Source organism: Somniosus microcephalus, chromosome 10 (genome assembly GCF_052327205.1).
Source record: "Somniosus microcephalus isolate GS21.2 chromosome 10, FLI_Smic_1.0, whole genome shotgun sequence".
In the NCBI taxonomy this organism is placed as follows: Eukaryota; Metazoa; Chordata; class Chondrichthyes; order Squaliformes; family Somniosidae; genus Somniosus; species Somniosus microcephalus.
Window position 1 is genome coordinate 166,352,279 of NC_140996.1, and position 16,067 is coordinate 166,368,345.

A 16,067-nucleotide genomic window follows, 5' to 3' on the forward strand; every position below is an offset into this window, starting at 1 on the left:
CATTCAATGCGATCATGGCTGATCATCCAAACTCAGTACCCTGTCCCTGCCTTCTCCCCATGCCCCTTGATCCCTTTAGCCTTAAGAAATATATCCAACTCCTTCTTGAATATATTTAATGAATTGGCCTCAACTGTCTTCTGTGGTAGAGAATTCCACAGGTTCACCACTCTCTGGGTGAAGAAATTCCTCCTCATCTCTGTCCTAAATGGCTTACCCCTTATCCTTAGACTGTGACCCCTGGTTCTGGACACCCCCGCCATCTAGGAACGGCCTTCCTGCATCTAGTCTGTCTAGTCCTGTTAGAATTTTATAAGTTTCAATGAGATCCCCTCTCATTCTTCTAAACTCTAGTGAATATAAGCCTAATCGACCCAATCTCTCTTCATACATCATTCCTGCCATCCCAGGTATCAGTCTGGTGAATCTCCGCTGTACTCCCTCCATGGCAAGAACATCCTTCCTCAGATAAGGCGACCAAAACTGCACACAATACTCAAGGAGTGGTCTAACCAAGGCCCTGTACAACTGCAGCAAGACATCCTTGCTGCTGTACTCGAATCCTCTCGCTATGAAGGCCAACATACCATTTGCCTTCTTAACCGCCTGCTGCACCTGCATGCTTACCTTCAGCGACTGGTGCACAAGGACACCCAGGTCTCGTTGCACTTCCCCTTTTCCCAATCTATTGCCGTTCCTGTTTTTGCCATTGAAGTGGATAACCTCGCATTTATCCACATTATACTGCATTTGCCATGCATCTGCCCAATCACCCAACCTGTCCAAATCATACTGGAATTTCTCTGCATCCTCCTCACAGCACACACGCCCACCCAGCTTTGTGTCGTCTGCAAACTTGGAGAAATTACATCTAGTTCCCTCGTCTAGATCATTAATATGTATTGTGAACAGCTGGGGTCCTAGCACAGATCCCTGCGGTACCCCACTAGTCACTGCCTGCCATTCGGAAAAAGACCCGTTTATTCCAACTCTTTGCTTCCTGTCTGCCAACCAGTTCTCTATCCAAGACAGTACCTTACCCCCAATCCTATGTGCTTTAACTTTGCACGCTAATCTCTTATGCGGGACCTTATTGAAAGCCTTCTGAAAGTCCAAATACACCACATCCACTGGTTCTCCCTACCAGTTACATTCTTTTGAAGATATAACTGGTAAAATAGATAAGGGAGAACCAGTGGATGTGGTGTATTTGGACTATCAGAAGGCATTCGATAAGATCCCGCATGAGAGATTAGTGTGTAAAGTTAAGGCACATGGGATTGGGGGCAAGGTATTGACTTGGATAGAGAACTGGTTGGCAGACAGAAAGCAAAGAGTTGGAATAAACAGGTCTTTTTCCGAGTGGCAGGCAGTGACTAGTGGGGTACCGCAGGGATCGGTCTTTGGACCCCAGCAAATTACAATATATATTAATGATCTAGACAAGGGAACTAGATGTAATATCTCCAAGTTTGCAGATGACACAAAGCTGGGTGGGCGTATGTGCTGTGAAGAGGATGCCGAGAAACTCCAGTATGATTTGGACAGGTTGGGTGATTGGGCAGAAGCATGGCAGATGCAATATAACGTGGATAAATGTGAGGTTATCCACTTTGGTGTCAAAAACAGGAAGGCAGATTATTATCTGAATGGCAATAGATTGGGAGGAGGGGAAGTGCAACGAGACCTGGGCATCCTTGTGCACCAGTTGCTGAAGGTAAGCGTGCAGGTGCAGCAGGCGGTTAAGAAGGCAAATGGTATGTTGGCCTTCGTAGTGAGAGGGTTTGAGTACAGGAACAAGGATGTCTTGCTGCAGTTGTACAGGGCCTTGGTGAGACCACATCTTGAGTATTGTGTGCAGTTTTGGTCGCCTTATCTGAGGAAGGATGTTCTTGCCATGGAAGGAGTTCAGTGAAGATTCACCAGGCTGATACCTGGGATAGCAGGAATGACGTATGAGGGGAGATTGGGTCGACTGGGATTATACTCGCTGGAGTTTAGAAGAATGAGAGGGGATCTTATTGAAACTTATAAAATTCTGACAAGACTGGACAGGCTAGATGCAAGAAGGATGTTCCCGATGGTCGGGGAGTCCAGAACCAGGGGTCACAGTCTAAGGATAAGGGTTAAGCCATTTAGGACAGAAATGAGGAGGAATTTCTTCACCCAGAGAGTGGTGAACCTGTGGAATTCTCTACCACAGAAGGCAGTAGAGGCCAATTCCTTAAATATATTCAAGAAGGAGTTGGATATATTTCTTAAGGCTAAAGGGATCAAGGGGTATGGGGAGAAAGCAGGGACAGAGTACTGAATTTGGATGATCAGCCATGATCGCATTGAATGGCGGAGCAGGCTTGAGGGGCCGAATGGCCTACCCCTGCTCCCATCTTCTATGTTTCTATATCTATAGAAGCTTTTACAGTCAGTTTTTATGTTCCCTGAAAGCTTACTCTCATAATCTATTTCCCCCCTCTTAATTAATCTCTTTGTCCTCCTTTGCTGAATCCTAAACTGCTCCCAATCCTCAAGTTTGCTGCTTTTTCTGGCCAAATTATATGTCCTCTCCTTGGATCTTATGCTGTCCCTAATTTCCCTTGTTAGCCATGGTTGAGTCACCTTTTTTGTTTTATTTTTATGCCAAACAGGGATGAACAAATTATGCAGTTCATCCATGCGATCTTTAAATGTTTGCCATTGCCTATCCACCGTCAACCCTTTAAGTAATGTTCCCCAATCCATCCTAGCCAACTTGTGCCTCATACCATCGCAGTTTCCTTTATTTAAATTCAGGACCCTAGTCTCTGAGTCAACTATTTCACTCTCCATTTTAATGAAGAATTCTATCATATTATGATCGCTCCTCTCCAAGGGGCCTCGCACAACAAAATTGTTAATTAATCCTTTCTCATTACATAATACCCAGTCCAAGATGGCCTGATCTCTAGTTGGTTCCTCGACATATTGGTCCAGGAAACCATCCCGTATACACTCTAGGAATTCCTTCTCCACAGTATTGTTACTAATTTGGTTAGCCCAATCTATATGTAGATTAAAGTCACCCATGATAACTGCTGTGCCCTTATTGCATGCATCTCTAATTTCCCCATTTAGTGTCATCCCCAACCTCAGCATTACTGTTTGGGGGTCTGTATATAACTCCCACTAATGTTTTCTGCCCCATGGTATTTCTCAGCTCTGCCCATACAGATTCCGCATCACCAGAGCTAATATCCTTCCTTACTATTGTGTTAATCTCCTCTTTAACCAGCAATGCTACCCCACCTCCTTTTCCTTTTTGCCTGTCTTTCCTGAATATTGAATACCCCTGGATGTTAAATTCCCAGTCTTGGTCACCATGGAGCCATGTCTCCAATCCCAATTATATCATATCCGTTTACATCTACTTTTGAAATTTAGTCACTGTTGTAGAAAAACATGGCACAGTATTGATTAGTAAAACCTGGCGGCGGTGCACATGGAAGCATAGATTAAAACTGCTTAGCAATCCTGTGTTTACTGCAAGTCCAAACCATGCATTGCAGTTTGCCAATTTAGTATATAGTTAAACTTACAATATGTCTTCTCCATGCTCTTTGTATTATTCTTGCTGAATTTTCTAACTCGGTCAAAGTTTCTTGCTGCTTCTCAGCTACAGGGATCTCATATATAAATATCTTGCCTGCAATGACCTCACTGGCAGGGCTCCTGTCTGCGGGGCTCTGCTCTTCCTCATTGCTGGCATCTGGCACGTCTGCATCAATGCTTAAAAAAGTTATAAAATTTAACAAGTTAATTCATGACTGAGTAATTTTAGTTCAATTTCCACAGAGCAAATTTGAAACACTTTACCAAACTCTGCATGATGCACTTTCCTTTTAATTATATAAGGAAGCAGAATCAGCTTCAAAAAGGTGAAATTTGTGGTTGTTTTCCAGCTGTCCTGGTCAGGGTTTATGAATGCAGATATCAGTAGGTGTAAAAAAAAGAGTATAGTGGCAAAACCTTTCTATGCCTTTATGTTCATTAGGTCAGTTCTCAGATTTGAACATAACAACTGTACCTTTGACAGTTCCCATCTGTCCAACATGCACCCTGTTATGGTAACTGCAAAGGGAATTAGAGGTGTTAAGGGGAAAAAAAGGCCTTTTAAATTGTATTTCAAGCCTCTTCAGAGCAATCAAGAGCTGTTACAAATAAAAGAGAAAATGCTGGAAATACTCAGCAGGTCAGACAGTATCCGTGGAGAGAGAAATAGAGTTAACGTTTCAGGTCGATGACCTTCATCAGAACTGGAAAAAGTTAGAGATGTAACAGATTTTAAGCAAGTGCAGGGGCAGGGAAAGGGGGGAGGGGAGGAAAGAACAAGAGGGAAGGTCTGTGATAGGATGGAAGGCAGGAGAGATTAAATGACAAAAGGATGATAGTAAAAAGCAAAAGGAGATGGTAATAGGACAAGTAAAGAAACCAAAAATATAATAATGAATAGTCAACATGGATTTCAAAAGGAAAGTCTTGCTTGACCAACCTTATTGAATTTTTTGAAGAGGTAACAGAGAGAATAGACAATGGTAATGCAGTAGATGTAATTTATCTGGATTTTCAAAAGGCCTTCGATAAGGTACCCCATAATAAACTGATGAACAAGGTCAGAGAATGCGGAGTCCGGGGACAAGTAGCAGAATGGATTGCTGGCTGGCTTCAGGATAGAAAGCAGAGAGTGGGAATAAAGGGTAGCTATTCACAGTGGCAGAAGGTGGGTAGTGGTGTTCCACAAAGATCAGTGCTGGGGCCACTGCTGTTCACAATTTACATTAACGATTTAGACATAGGAATCAAAAACACAATTTCTAAATTTGCGGATGACACCAAATTGGGGGGCAATAGTCAATACTGAGGAGGACTGCAACAAGTTACAGGAGGACATTAATAAACTTGCAGAATGGGCATATACAGGAAACTTTGGTTTATCCGGAGGTTATATGTCTGGAATACTCGATCTAATGGCAAAAATCAGGAGCCGTTTTCTATAAGTTTTTTTAGTTCTCGTTGCTTTTTTTTTCCCAGTCAGGCACTGCAAGGTCTGTAGCTATAGCAACAGCTTCAGCTAGAGATGCTTGCAGCTGCAGCCGATTGTTTTGAAGCTGTTAGGGTTTGTTGATTCACACGGAGCTTTTCAGTTCCGTATGTTTCAACATTAACGCTGGTATGTCCAGCACTTTTGATGGTACGGCACTGTAATGTCCGAGTATAAATAATACACGGACTACAGGAGAACAATAAAACAGGTATTTACTGAACAGGGAGTAATTCAAGACTGAAATACAGAAGCCTGCTATGGCTTTATATACAGGGGTGGTCACTGCCGATACTGCAGTATAGAATCAGTTCTTCTCTTAAAGGCACATACACAACAATTCCTCCCCTTTTAGATAAACAGTACATAACATTCATTTAACAACTAAATAATAACTAATTACAATTACAATTTTCTTTGTACTATATACATCAACTGAAATAATCATTTATAAGTTCAGTCTCTGAGGAGGCTTCCTGATCCTGACTGGATAGCGCCTTTCTCGAGTATCCTGTTCTTGCGGTGGAGTTGATTCTGGCTCATTGTCATTGGTTGGTTCGTCAGCTTCCAACACCACTGCTTCTGAGGTAGATGCAATCTGTACTTCGGGTTGATTACCAGGTGCACCTGCTCGTGGTATGGGTTTGGCTTGTTCCTGTGACTCTAGAATCTGGTCAGCATGGCGTCTCACGATGCTCTCTCCAACGTCCACTGTGTACATTAGTGGTCCCTGCTGTGTGCATATCGTTCCTGGCTGCCATTTTTCTGTTCGGTTGTCGCGGGCCAAGACTGGTTGCCCTATCTTGAAGCTCCTGGTTGGCTTCTCATTTATGTGCTGGAATTGCTTATCCTCAACATCTCGTCTTATGTTTGGTTTGAGCAAATCCAGGCGACATCTTAGCCTTCGGTTGAAGAACATTATGGCTGGAGCTTGGTTGGTGACTGCATATGTCGCATTCTGGTAAGCAAACAAGAAATTATTCACCTTGTGTTGTAGTGGTATGTCATCATTCTGCATTGCCTTTATGGCCTTTTTAAAGGTCTGAACAAACCTCTCAGCCAATCCATTTGTGGCTGGATGATATGGGGCAGATGTGTAATGCTTCACCCCATTATTCCTCAGAAACCTCCGGAAATCCTCTGACACAAACTGTGGCCCATTGTCGGAGCAAATCTGTTCTGGCAAGCCATTCCTGGCGAAGATGGTCCGTAGGACTGCAATAGTTTTCTCCGTGGTGGTGGAGGACATTTTGATGACCTCTGGCCATTTCGAATGGGCGTCCACAGCGATTAGGAACATTGAGTCCATAAATGGACCAGCAAAATCAATGTGTACCCGTTGCCATGGAGATGAGGGCCACTCCCATGGATGTAGCGGGGCCTGTGGTGGAGCGTTTTGGACCTTCTGGCATCCTGTGCATCTCTTGGTCATATCCTCGATTTCTTTATCGATTCCCGGCCACCACACAAACACCCTGGCTAGGCTCTTCATTTTTACTCCTCCCAGATGACCCTTGTGAAGCTCATTGAGCACTCTATCTCTCAACTTGGGTGGAATTACCACTCGGGATCCACACATCAAGGTCCCCCGGCACACTGACAGCTGTTCTCTCCTTGGCGAGAATGCTGGCAACAGTGAGTCGCCATGTGCTGGTCATCCCTTCACCGTCAAATCATAGACCCGAGAGAGTGTTGGGTCATTTTGGGTTTCCTTCTCTATACTTGAGTTTGTAACAGGTAGACATTCGACTATGGTCGCATGGAATATCTCAACAGGGTCCACTGCAGGTGCTTCCTCTACCGTAGGCAACGGTAGGCGCGACAGCCCATCAGCATTTCCATGCTGTTTCGTACCCTTGTACTCTATGTCGTACTGATGTGCCCCTAAAAAAAGTGACCATCTTTGCAGCCGTTGCGCCGTCATCACCGGAACGCCCTTCTTTGGGTTGAAAATGGAGACCAGGGGCTGATGATCAGTCAGTAGGGTGAATTTCTGCCCGTGCAGATAGTGATTGAACTTCTTCACCCCCCACACCAGGCTGAGGGCCTCCCTGTCAATCTGGGCGTAGGTACGCTCGGCTGAGGTTAACGAGCGTGACGCAAAGGCTATTGGCCTCTCTGAACCGTCAGGGAATTTGTGTGACAGCACCGCTCCGATGCCGTAGGGAGATGCATCACATGCTAACCGTATCGGTAGTGTTGGATTGTAGTGGGCCAATACTTCTTTTGAAGTGATTAAGCATTTACATTTCTGAAAGGCACGCTTACACTCATCACTCCATTTCCACGTTACTCCAGTTTGCAGTAGGGCGTTCAGTGGGTGCAGAATTGTAGATAAATTCGGCAAGAACTTATGGTAGTAGTTCACCAACCCGAGGAACGACCTCAGTTGCGACACATTTTCCGGTGCTGGAGCCTTGACTACAGCCTCAATCTTGTCCGGCGACTTATGCAACCCTTCCTCATCAATCATGTGGCCACAATACGAGATTTGTCTCCTGAAGAACTCGCATTTGGGGCGGTTGGCTCGTGGCCCATATTCCTGTAATCTCGTGAGCACCTGCTCCAGGTTGGCAAGGTGTTCACTGTCATTTTCGCCCGTAACCAGGATGTCGTCCAAATAACACTGGGTCCTCGGGATCCCTTGCAGGACTTGTTCCATCGCCCTCTGCCAAATAGCCGGGGCTGATGCTACCCCGAATACCAGTCGATTGTACTGGTAAAGGCCTTTGTGAGTGTTTATCGTGAGGTATTTCCTAGACGCTTCTTCCACCTCCATTTGTAGATACGCTTGGGCCAGATCAATCTTTGTAAAGTGTTTCCCTCCAGATAGTGAGGCGAAAATATCTTCTATCCATGGAAGTGGATATTGTACTGTGTGCAGGACTGGGTTCACAGTTACCTTGAAGTCCCCACAGATGCGAACCTTCTTCGGTTCCCCAGGTGTGCTGCTCAATGATTTCTTCATTACAGGAATGATGGGTGTGGCCCACTCGCTCCAGTCCACCTTGGACAGCACACCCGAATGCTCCAGACTCTCCAGCTCTGCTTCAACGGCTGGGCGGATCGCGTAAGGTACCGGTCTGGCCTTAAAAATTTTTAGGTTTGTGTTATCTTCGATTTTTATCGTTGCTGTTACTCCTTTTAGAGTCCCAAGTCCTTGTTGGAACACCTCTTTTGCGTCAGTTAGAATTTTTGACAGTCGTCCAGGTGTGACGTCATCATCCTTTTTATCAGTCACAGTTAGCGCCTGAATGGAATGCCAATCCAATTGTATTTTTCGGATCCATTCATGTCCCAATAATGGTGTTCCTCCATCTGGTAGTATATATAGATACAGTTTCTGTGTTTCCTTGCCATTGTATTCAACTGGCACCCTTATTTTTCATCTGGGGTAGACTTTTTGCCCCGTGTATGTCTTCAATACAATGGTTTTGAGGATATGTGTGAGAATAGCCGCTCATAGTCTCATCGATTCATGACAGTTAGGGCTGATCCTGTGTCCAATTCCATCTTTACTGGGGACCCTGCTATCATGAGGGTGACCCAAATGGTTCGGTGATCCTCCTTTGCGATCATGTTGTGTAACTTTAGACAACTTAGTCTCCTGCTCCCAGAGTCATTATCACTCTCCTGATCTTCCGAACTACTGTCTGTCATTTTTTTTACTTTCTTGTACTTTTCCATAGTAGTTCTTGTAGTGTTGGTTTTCTTTCCCGGCCTGCAGACTCTTGCTATATGTCCCATTTTCCCGCATTGCCTGCATACTTTGTCCTTAAACCAGCAGTCCTTCTGATCATGGGTTGTTCTGCCGCTGCGATAGCACTTTTCTGCTCCATACGCCATTTCGTTAACGCTGTATTCTTGTGGTTTCTGTTGTATTTCCGCAGCTCCCCGTGCTGCTGCTTCGTAGGATACTGCCACACTGAAAGCCTGTTCTAGCGTCAGGTCCTTTTCCGAAAGTAGTCGTTTCTGGGTTCCTTCACTCTGGAGCCCGCAGACAAACTTATCCCGTAAGGTGTCTGCCAGTCCTGCTCCGAACTGGCAGTGCTTCGATAACTTGCGTAGTTCCGTAAGATAGTCAGCATTGCTCTCATCTTTGTGCTGGTTTCTTTTATGGAACTTGAATCTTTCTGCTATCAGCAGCGGTGTAGGGTTTAGGTGTTCCTGTAAGATATTAACAATTTCCTCAAAACTTTTCTCCATTGGTTTAGCTGGGGTAATTAAATTCCGCAATAGGCCGTACGTTCTCGCGCCCATCAAATTTAATAATACCGATGCCTTCTTTCCATCGGCCACCTCATTCACCTCGCAGTACACTTCAATTCTTTACACATACATGGTCCAGTCTTCTACCTCGTTGTCGAAAGCAGTGATACTGCCACTTTTCGGCATCTTGGGTGATTTAAAATGGCACCTCCCGTGCTTTTTCTTCTTCATCAATGAATTAAAATGGCGCCTCCCACGCTTTTCCTTCTTCCCCAATGGAATAAAATGGCACCTCCCGTGCTTTTTCTTCTTCCCCTTGCTGCCACGCTGCTCCTAGCGTTCTACAGGGTAATGGCGGCGACCCGCGGCTTCGGCGCGTCTCACTTTTCCTTCCCCGCGTTCTATCCTCTCCACGCTGCCCTGTTCTTGAGCACCGACCGCGCCCTGTGCGCTCCACCCTCTCTCTCTCTCTCTTCCTCCCGACGACGCTGCACGGCCCCTTTGCAGAGCCGCTCGATCGAGCCCGAGCCCGCCGCAGTCCGGAAGGGTCAGCGCACTACCTGCTACCAGCACGACTTACTGGAACACCTCAACTGGGGAGCCAGGCCCAGCTCTCCACAGCCTCCCCTGCAACTCTCCGATGGATCCCTGGCCGGTTGCCCGCGGTCGACGCCCGCCGTTCTGACTTCGACCTCCAAGAAGCTTCTCTTCAGGGAAAAGATCCCCGTGAGGTGATGCAGTACTGCAGGTGAGTTCGAACCTGCCAGTGTAATGTCCGAGTATAAATAATACACGGACTACAGGAGAACAATAAAACAGGTATTTACTGAACAGGGAGTAATTCAAGACCAAAATACAGAAGCCTGCTATGGCTTTATATACAGGGGTGGTCACTGCCGGTACTGCAGTATAGAATCAGTTCTTCTCTTAAAGGCACATACACAACAGGCACCAGCTCGGTCCCATCAGTGCCGGATATCAGAAAGTTTCCTGTAATTGGCAAATGAAGTTCAACACAGATAAATGTGAGGTATTACATTTTGGTAGGAAGAATAGAGAGGTTACTTATCACTTGGAGGGTGCGAGTCTAGGTGGAGTAAAGGAACAAAGAGATCTAGGAGTACAAATACACAAATCACTAAAAGTTGCGACACAGGTTAGCAAGGCCATAAAAAAAGTAAACCAAGCACTAGGGTTTATTTCTAGAGGGATAGAATTGAAAAGTAGGGAAACCTGTATCGAACCTTGGTTAGACCACACTTAGAGTACTACATACAGTTCTGGTCACCATATTTTAAAAAGGATATAGAGGCACTGGAGAGGGTGCAGAGAAGATTTACAAGGATGATACCAGAAAAGCGAGGGTATACATAACAAGAAAGCATGAACAGGCTGGGTCTCTTTTCTCTTGAAAAAAGAACACAAGAAGTAGGAGCAGGAGTAGGTCATACGGCCCCTTGGGCCTGCTCCGCCATTCAATAGGATCATGGCTGATCCGAATCTAGATTCACGTCCACTTCCCTGCCCTCTCCCCGTAACCCCTAATTCCCTTGTCTGCTAGGAAACTGTCTATCTCGGGTTTAAATTTATTTAATGTTGCAGCTTCCACAGCTCTCTGGGGTAGCAAATTCCATAGATTTACTACCCTCTGAGTGAGGGGTGACCTAATAGAGGTCTTTAAAATTATGAAAAATTTTGATAGAGTGGATAGAGAGAGAATGTTTTCACTTGTGGGGAAGAGCATAACGAGAGGCCATCAATATAAGATAGTCACCAAGAAATCCATTAGGGAATTCAGAAGAAACTTCTTTACCCAAAGTGATCTCGCTACCACAGGGAGTGGATGAAGTGAAAAGTATAGATGCATTTAAGGGGAGGCTAGACAAGCATATGAGGGAAAAGGGAAAGAGGGTTATGCTGATAGGTTTAGATGCGGAAAGATGGGAGGAGGCTTGTGTGGAACATAAACGCCAGTTTGAATTGGTTGGGCCGAATGGCCTTTTTCTGTGCCATATATCCTATGTAAACAAAAGATGAGTCTAGAAGAGGTGTAAATGGGAATGGTAGAATCATCAACAGCTGCCATATGAAAAAAATTGGGGCAGAGGTTATGGTCTGAAATTGTTGAACTCGATGGTGAGTCCAGAAGGCTGTAAAGTGCCATATCAAAAGATGAGGTGCTGTTCGTCGAGCTAACATTGAGCTTCGTTGGAACAGTGCAAGAGGCCGAGGACAGAGAGGTCAGAGTGGGAGTGGAGCGGAGAATTAAAGTGACAGGCAACCGGAAGCTCGGGGTCACGCTTACAGATTGAACGGAGGACAGAGGTGTTCTGCAGAGCGGTCACCCAATCTACGTTTGGTCTATGTAGAGGAGACCGCATCGTGAGCAGCGAATACAGTATACTAAATTGCAAGAAGTACAAGTAATTTGCTGTTTCACCTGGAAGGAGTGTTTGAGGCCCTGGACAGTGGGAAGGGAGGAGGTAAAATGGCAGGTTTTGCATCTCCTGTGCTTGCACGGGAAGGTGCCGTGTGAAGGGGAGGGGGTGTTGGTGGTGATTGAGGAGTGGACAGGGTGTCGTGGAGGGAGCGGTCCCTTCGGAATGCTGAAAGGGGAGGGGAAGATGTGTTTGGTGGTGGGAATGGCAGAGGATGATCCATTGAATGTGGAGGCTGGTGGGGTGAAAGGTGAGGACAAGGGCAACACTATCGTGGTTCTGGGAGGGAGGGGAAGGGGTGAGAGCAGAAGTGCAGGAAATGGAACGGACATGGTCGAGGGCCATGTCAACCACGGTGGAGAGGTATCCTCGATTGATGAAAAAGGAAGAGATATCAGAAGCATTAGTATAGAGGGTGGCATCTTCAGAACAGATGCAACAGAGATGGAAAAACTGGGAGAATGGAATAGAGTCCTTACAGGAAGCGGGGTGGGAGGAAGTGTAGTCCAGGTAGCTGTGGGAGTCAGTGGGCTTACAGTGGATGTTTGTCGATAGCCTATCCCCAGAAATGGAGTCAGAGAAGTCAAGGGAGGGAAGGGAAGAATCGGAGATGGACCATGTGAAGGGGAGGGAAGGGTGGAAATTGGAAGCAAAGTGAATGAAATTTTCTAGTTCAGGGCAAGAGCATAAAACAGCACCAATACAGTCATCAATGTACCAGAAAAAGAGGTGAGGCAGGGGACCTGAGTAGGACTGGAACAAAGAATGTTCCACATATCCTTCCATACTAGTGCTTCGGATATGTCTTCCTTTTTCTCCAACTGAGGATTCCCCTCTATTGTGGTTGAGATGGCCCTTTCCCAGCACCTGCACTTACTTAAAATCTGTTACATCTCTAACTTTTTCCAGTTCTGACGAAAGGTCATCGACGTGAAACGTTAACTCTGTTTCTCTCTCCACAGGTGCTGCCTGACCTGCTGAGTATTTCCAGCATTTTCTCTTTTTATTTCAGATTTCCAGTATCCACAGTATTTTGCTTTTGTAAGAGCTGTTACAAAGATGGATTGTGATGTCAAATGCTGTGAAGCCAGGAGGGCCATTAAGGAGGTGAAGCAGGATCAGTGGAATCATTCATCCATAATGACATGCAATTTAAACAAAAAAAAATTCTAAATTGTTTTTCTGTTCGTTAAATCAGCTACCAATAACAACAACAACTCGCATTTATATAGCACTTTTAACGTAGCAAAACGTCCCAAGGCGCTTAAGAAGGTTATCAATAGAAATTCGATACCGAGCCACAGAAGGAGATATCAGGACAGATCACCAAAAGCTTGATCAAAATGGTAGGTTTTAAGAATCATCTTGAGGAGAGAGAGGTAGAGAGGCGGAGAAGTTTAGGGAGGGAATTCCACAGCTTAGGGGCAAGGCAGCTGAAAGCAGGACTGCCATTGGTGGAGTGATTAAAATTGGGAATACGCGAGATGCCAAAATTGGAGGAGCGCAGAGATCTCGAAGGCTTTTAGGGCTGGAGGAGGTTAGGGAGATAGGGAGGGGTCGAGGCCATGGAGGGATTTCAAAACAAGGATGAGAATTTTAAAACTGAGGTGTTGCGGACCAGGAGCCAATGTAGGTCAGCAAGCACAGGGGTGATGGATGAATGGGATTTGGTGCGAATTAAGATACGTGTGATGTAATAAAAAGTCTCACACATCAAGGAACTTTAAAGTAAGCTTTAAGCAACTTATAATTAAACTATATACAAGAGCGGTCTTCACCATGCCTCCAGGAGAAGCCCTTCTATCATACTGAGCAGTTCAGTATTTATACTAGTCCAAACACAGGAAGTGATGTATGCACAGGAAGTGATGTATGCACAGAGTTCACAGTTCACAGTTCACAGGAAGTGATGTGCACATAACTTCCTCCGGAAGTTATTTATTATTATTACATTCTTCCCTCCTGCGAGATTAGAAGGCTGTGGTCTTCCTTTTATTCCGCAGCCGCCGAACGAGGAAGAGTCGCACCCGTTTGGGTTCCCGTCGTAGAGGGTCACTGGTCCGCTTACATGCTGTTGGCCATTGGTCAGAGTCTGTGTGGCCTGGATTACCCTGTGAAGGGTCGGGGAGATCATGGCTTCGTGTACGAGTCCCAATAGGTGCAGAGTCGGTCTGTCTCTGTTCAGAGGGAGGTGCAGAGCTGGTCTGTGGCAGATCAGTACTTTGGTGCGCAGTACTGGGAGGGTCGCAACTTTGAGTACGGGGTTCTACCGGCACCAAGCTAGTTGGTGTCAGATCAGGATCCTGGAGAGGGGTACCCGGTAGGTTCCAAGAGGCTCCTGGTAAAATACCATCACTCGATGTCCCACTAGGTCCTGGTGGGCAGGGAGCCAGATCCCGTAATGATACGGTAGATTCTCGGCCATCGGGATATCGTATGTATGAATAGGTGGGGTTGGCATCGGTTAGTTCGACCTCGTCTACGAGAGGGTCATTTTTAGACGTCCGAACGTATCTTCGGAGTAGTACAGGTCCAGGTGTAGTTAGCCATGACGGGAGGGATGTCCCATAAGATGAGCGACGATGGAATCCAAAGAACCGCTCATGAGGTGTAGTATTTGTGGCTGTAGAAAGAAGGGACCGTATAGAGTGCAATGCATCCGGAAGCACTGCTTCCCATTGCTGGTTTGGTAGGCCCCGAGATCTTAAAGCAAGATGTACGGAATTCCAGATGATACCGTTATACCTCTCTACCTGCCCATTTCCGATGGGATGATATGGCGTCGTTTTGCTTGTAGCAATTCCCTGTTCTGAGAGGTAGTCCTTGAGTTCCCTTGACATAAAGGATGGACCCCAATCCGAGTGAATGTAAGCCACCATGCCACAGAGAGAAAATACTTGCTCAAGGCAGCAGATTACTGTGGACGCCAGCATATTGGAGCAGGGGAAGGCAAACGGAAAACGTGAATATTCGTCGATCATGGTGAGCAAATATGTGTTCCGAGTAGAAGAGGGCACTGGGCCCTTAAAATCGATGCTAAGTCGTTGCATCGGTTGGGTTGCGTGTATGAGCATACCATCTGAGGGGCGGAAGAACTGAGGTTTTAATTCTGCACAAAGCCGGCATTCTGAGCACATTTTCTTTACATCTCCAGTAGAAAAAGGGAGATTCCGTGATCATACGAAATGTAGCATGCGCATAATGCCAGGATGACACAATCCATTATGGACATCTATGAGAGTAGAGGACGACATAGTGGAGCAGAATGCTCGTGTGAGGGTATCCGGGGCCACATTCTCCTTGCCAGGTCGATAGTGAATGGTGTAACCAAAAGAGGCCAGTTCCATCCTCCAAAGCTGTATTTTATTATTCTTAATTTTGGTTCGTTTTCGATTATCAAGCATGAAGGCGACTGATCGCTGGTCCGTGATTAATGTAAAGTGCTGGCGAGCTAGGAAATGGTTCCACTTCTGTACCGCCTCTATGATGGCTGTGGCTTCCTTCTCAACCGGAGGATAATGTAGCTCGGCACCTTGTAAGTTCCTGGACATAAATGCTACAGGACGACCTTCCTGATTTAGAGTAGCTGAGATCGCCACCTCCGAGGCATCACATTCGACTATGAAAGGGAGATTCTCATCGATGGAGTGAAGAGCCGCTTTCTCCAACTGTTTTGAGAAGGTTAAAGACTGCAACAGCCGCTGTTTCCAATGGAAATGATCTAGCATGCAGCAAGGGTTGGATTTTGTCTGAAAAATGAGGAATCCATTTAGCGTTGTATGCAAACAGACCGAGAGCCCGACGTAAAGAAGCCAGAGTCTTAGGTGACGGGAGTTCTTGGAGCGGGCGAAGTCTTTCTGGGTCTGGCTTAATGATACCGTTGCCTACGCAGTAGCCAAGGATGTTGATGGTCGGTTGTGACTCAACAGATTTAGATTCATTCAAAGTTAAGTTACGGTGATGGAGAGCATCCCGAAATTTTTGGAGGTTGGCGTCGTGTTCCTGTTGATCGTGACCTGCAATAGTAATGTTATCAAGATAGGGAAAAGTGTCCCTTAAGTTTTCCTGCTTAACCAGGCCATCCATTGCCCGTTGGAAGACAGCCACTCCATTAGTAACCCTGAATGGGAGGCGACGAAATTGGTATAGCCGTCCATTAGCCTCAAAGGTCGTGTACTGCTTATCTGAGACCTTCAAGGGTACCTGATGATGGGCACTTTTCAAATCGTAAGTTGAGAACACTTTGTATTCGGCCAGTTTATTAACCATATCATCAATGCATGGCAATGGGTAGGCGTCCAAGTCAGTATATTGATTGATGGTTTGCGAATAATCAATGCATAATC

At 45.9% G+C, this 16,067-nt stretch overlaps 1 protein-coding gene across 1 annotated transcript in view; it reads right to left on the reverse strand.

Annotated features, from left to right (window-relative positions):
- The window catches only part of c10h11orf65 (chromosome 10 C11orf65 homolog), a 154,933-nt gene that overhangs the window by 92,794 nt on the left and 46,072 nt on the right, over positions 1-16,067 (reverse strand). Inside the window, exon 4 of the mRNA XM_085999101.1 lies at positions 3,573-3,762. Coding sequence (XP_085855227.1) covers positions 3,573-3,762 — 190 coding nt within the window. The remainder of the gene's footprint in view (positions 1-3,572; positions 3,763-16,067) is intronic.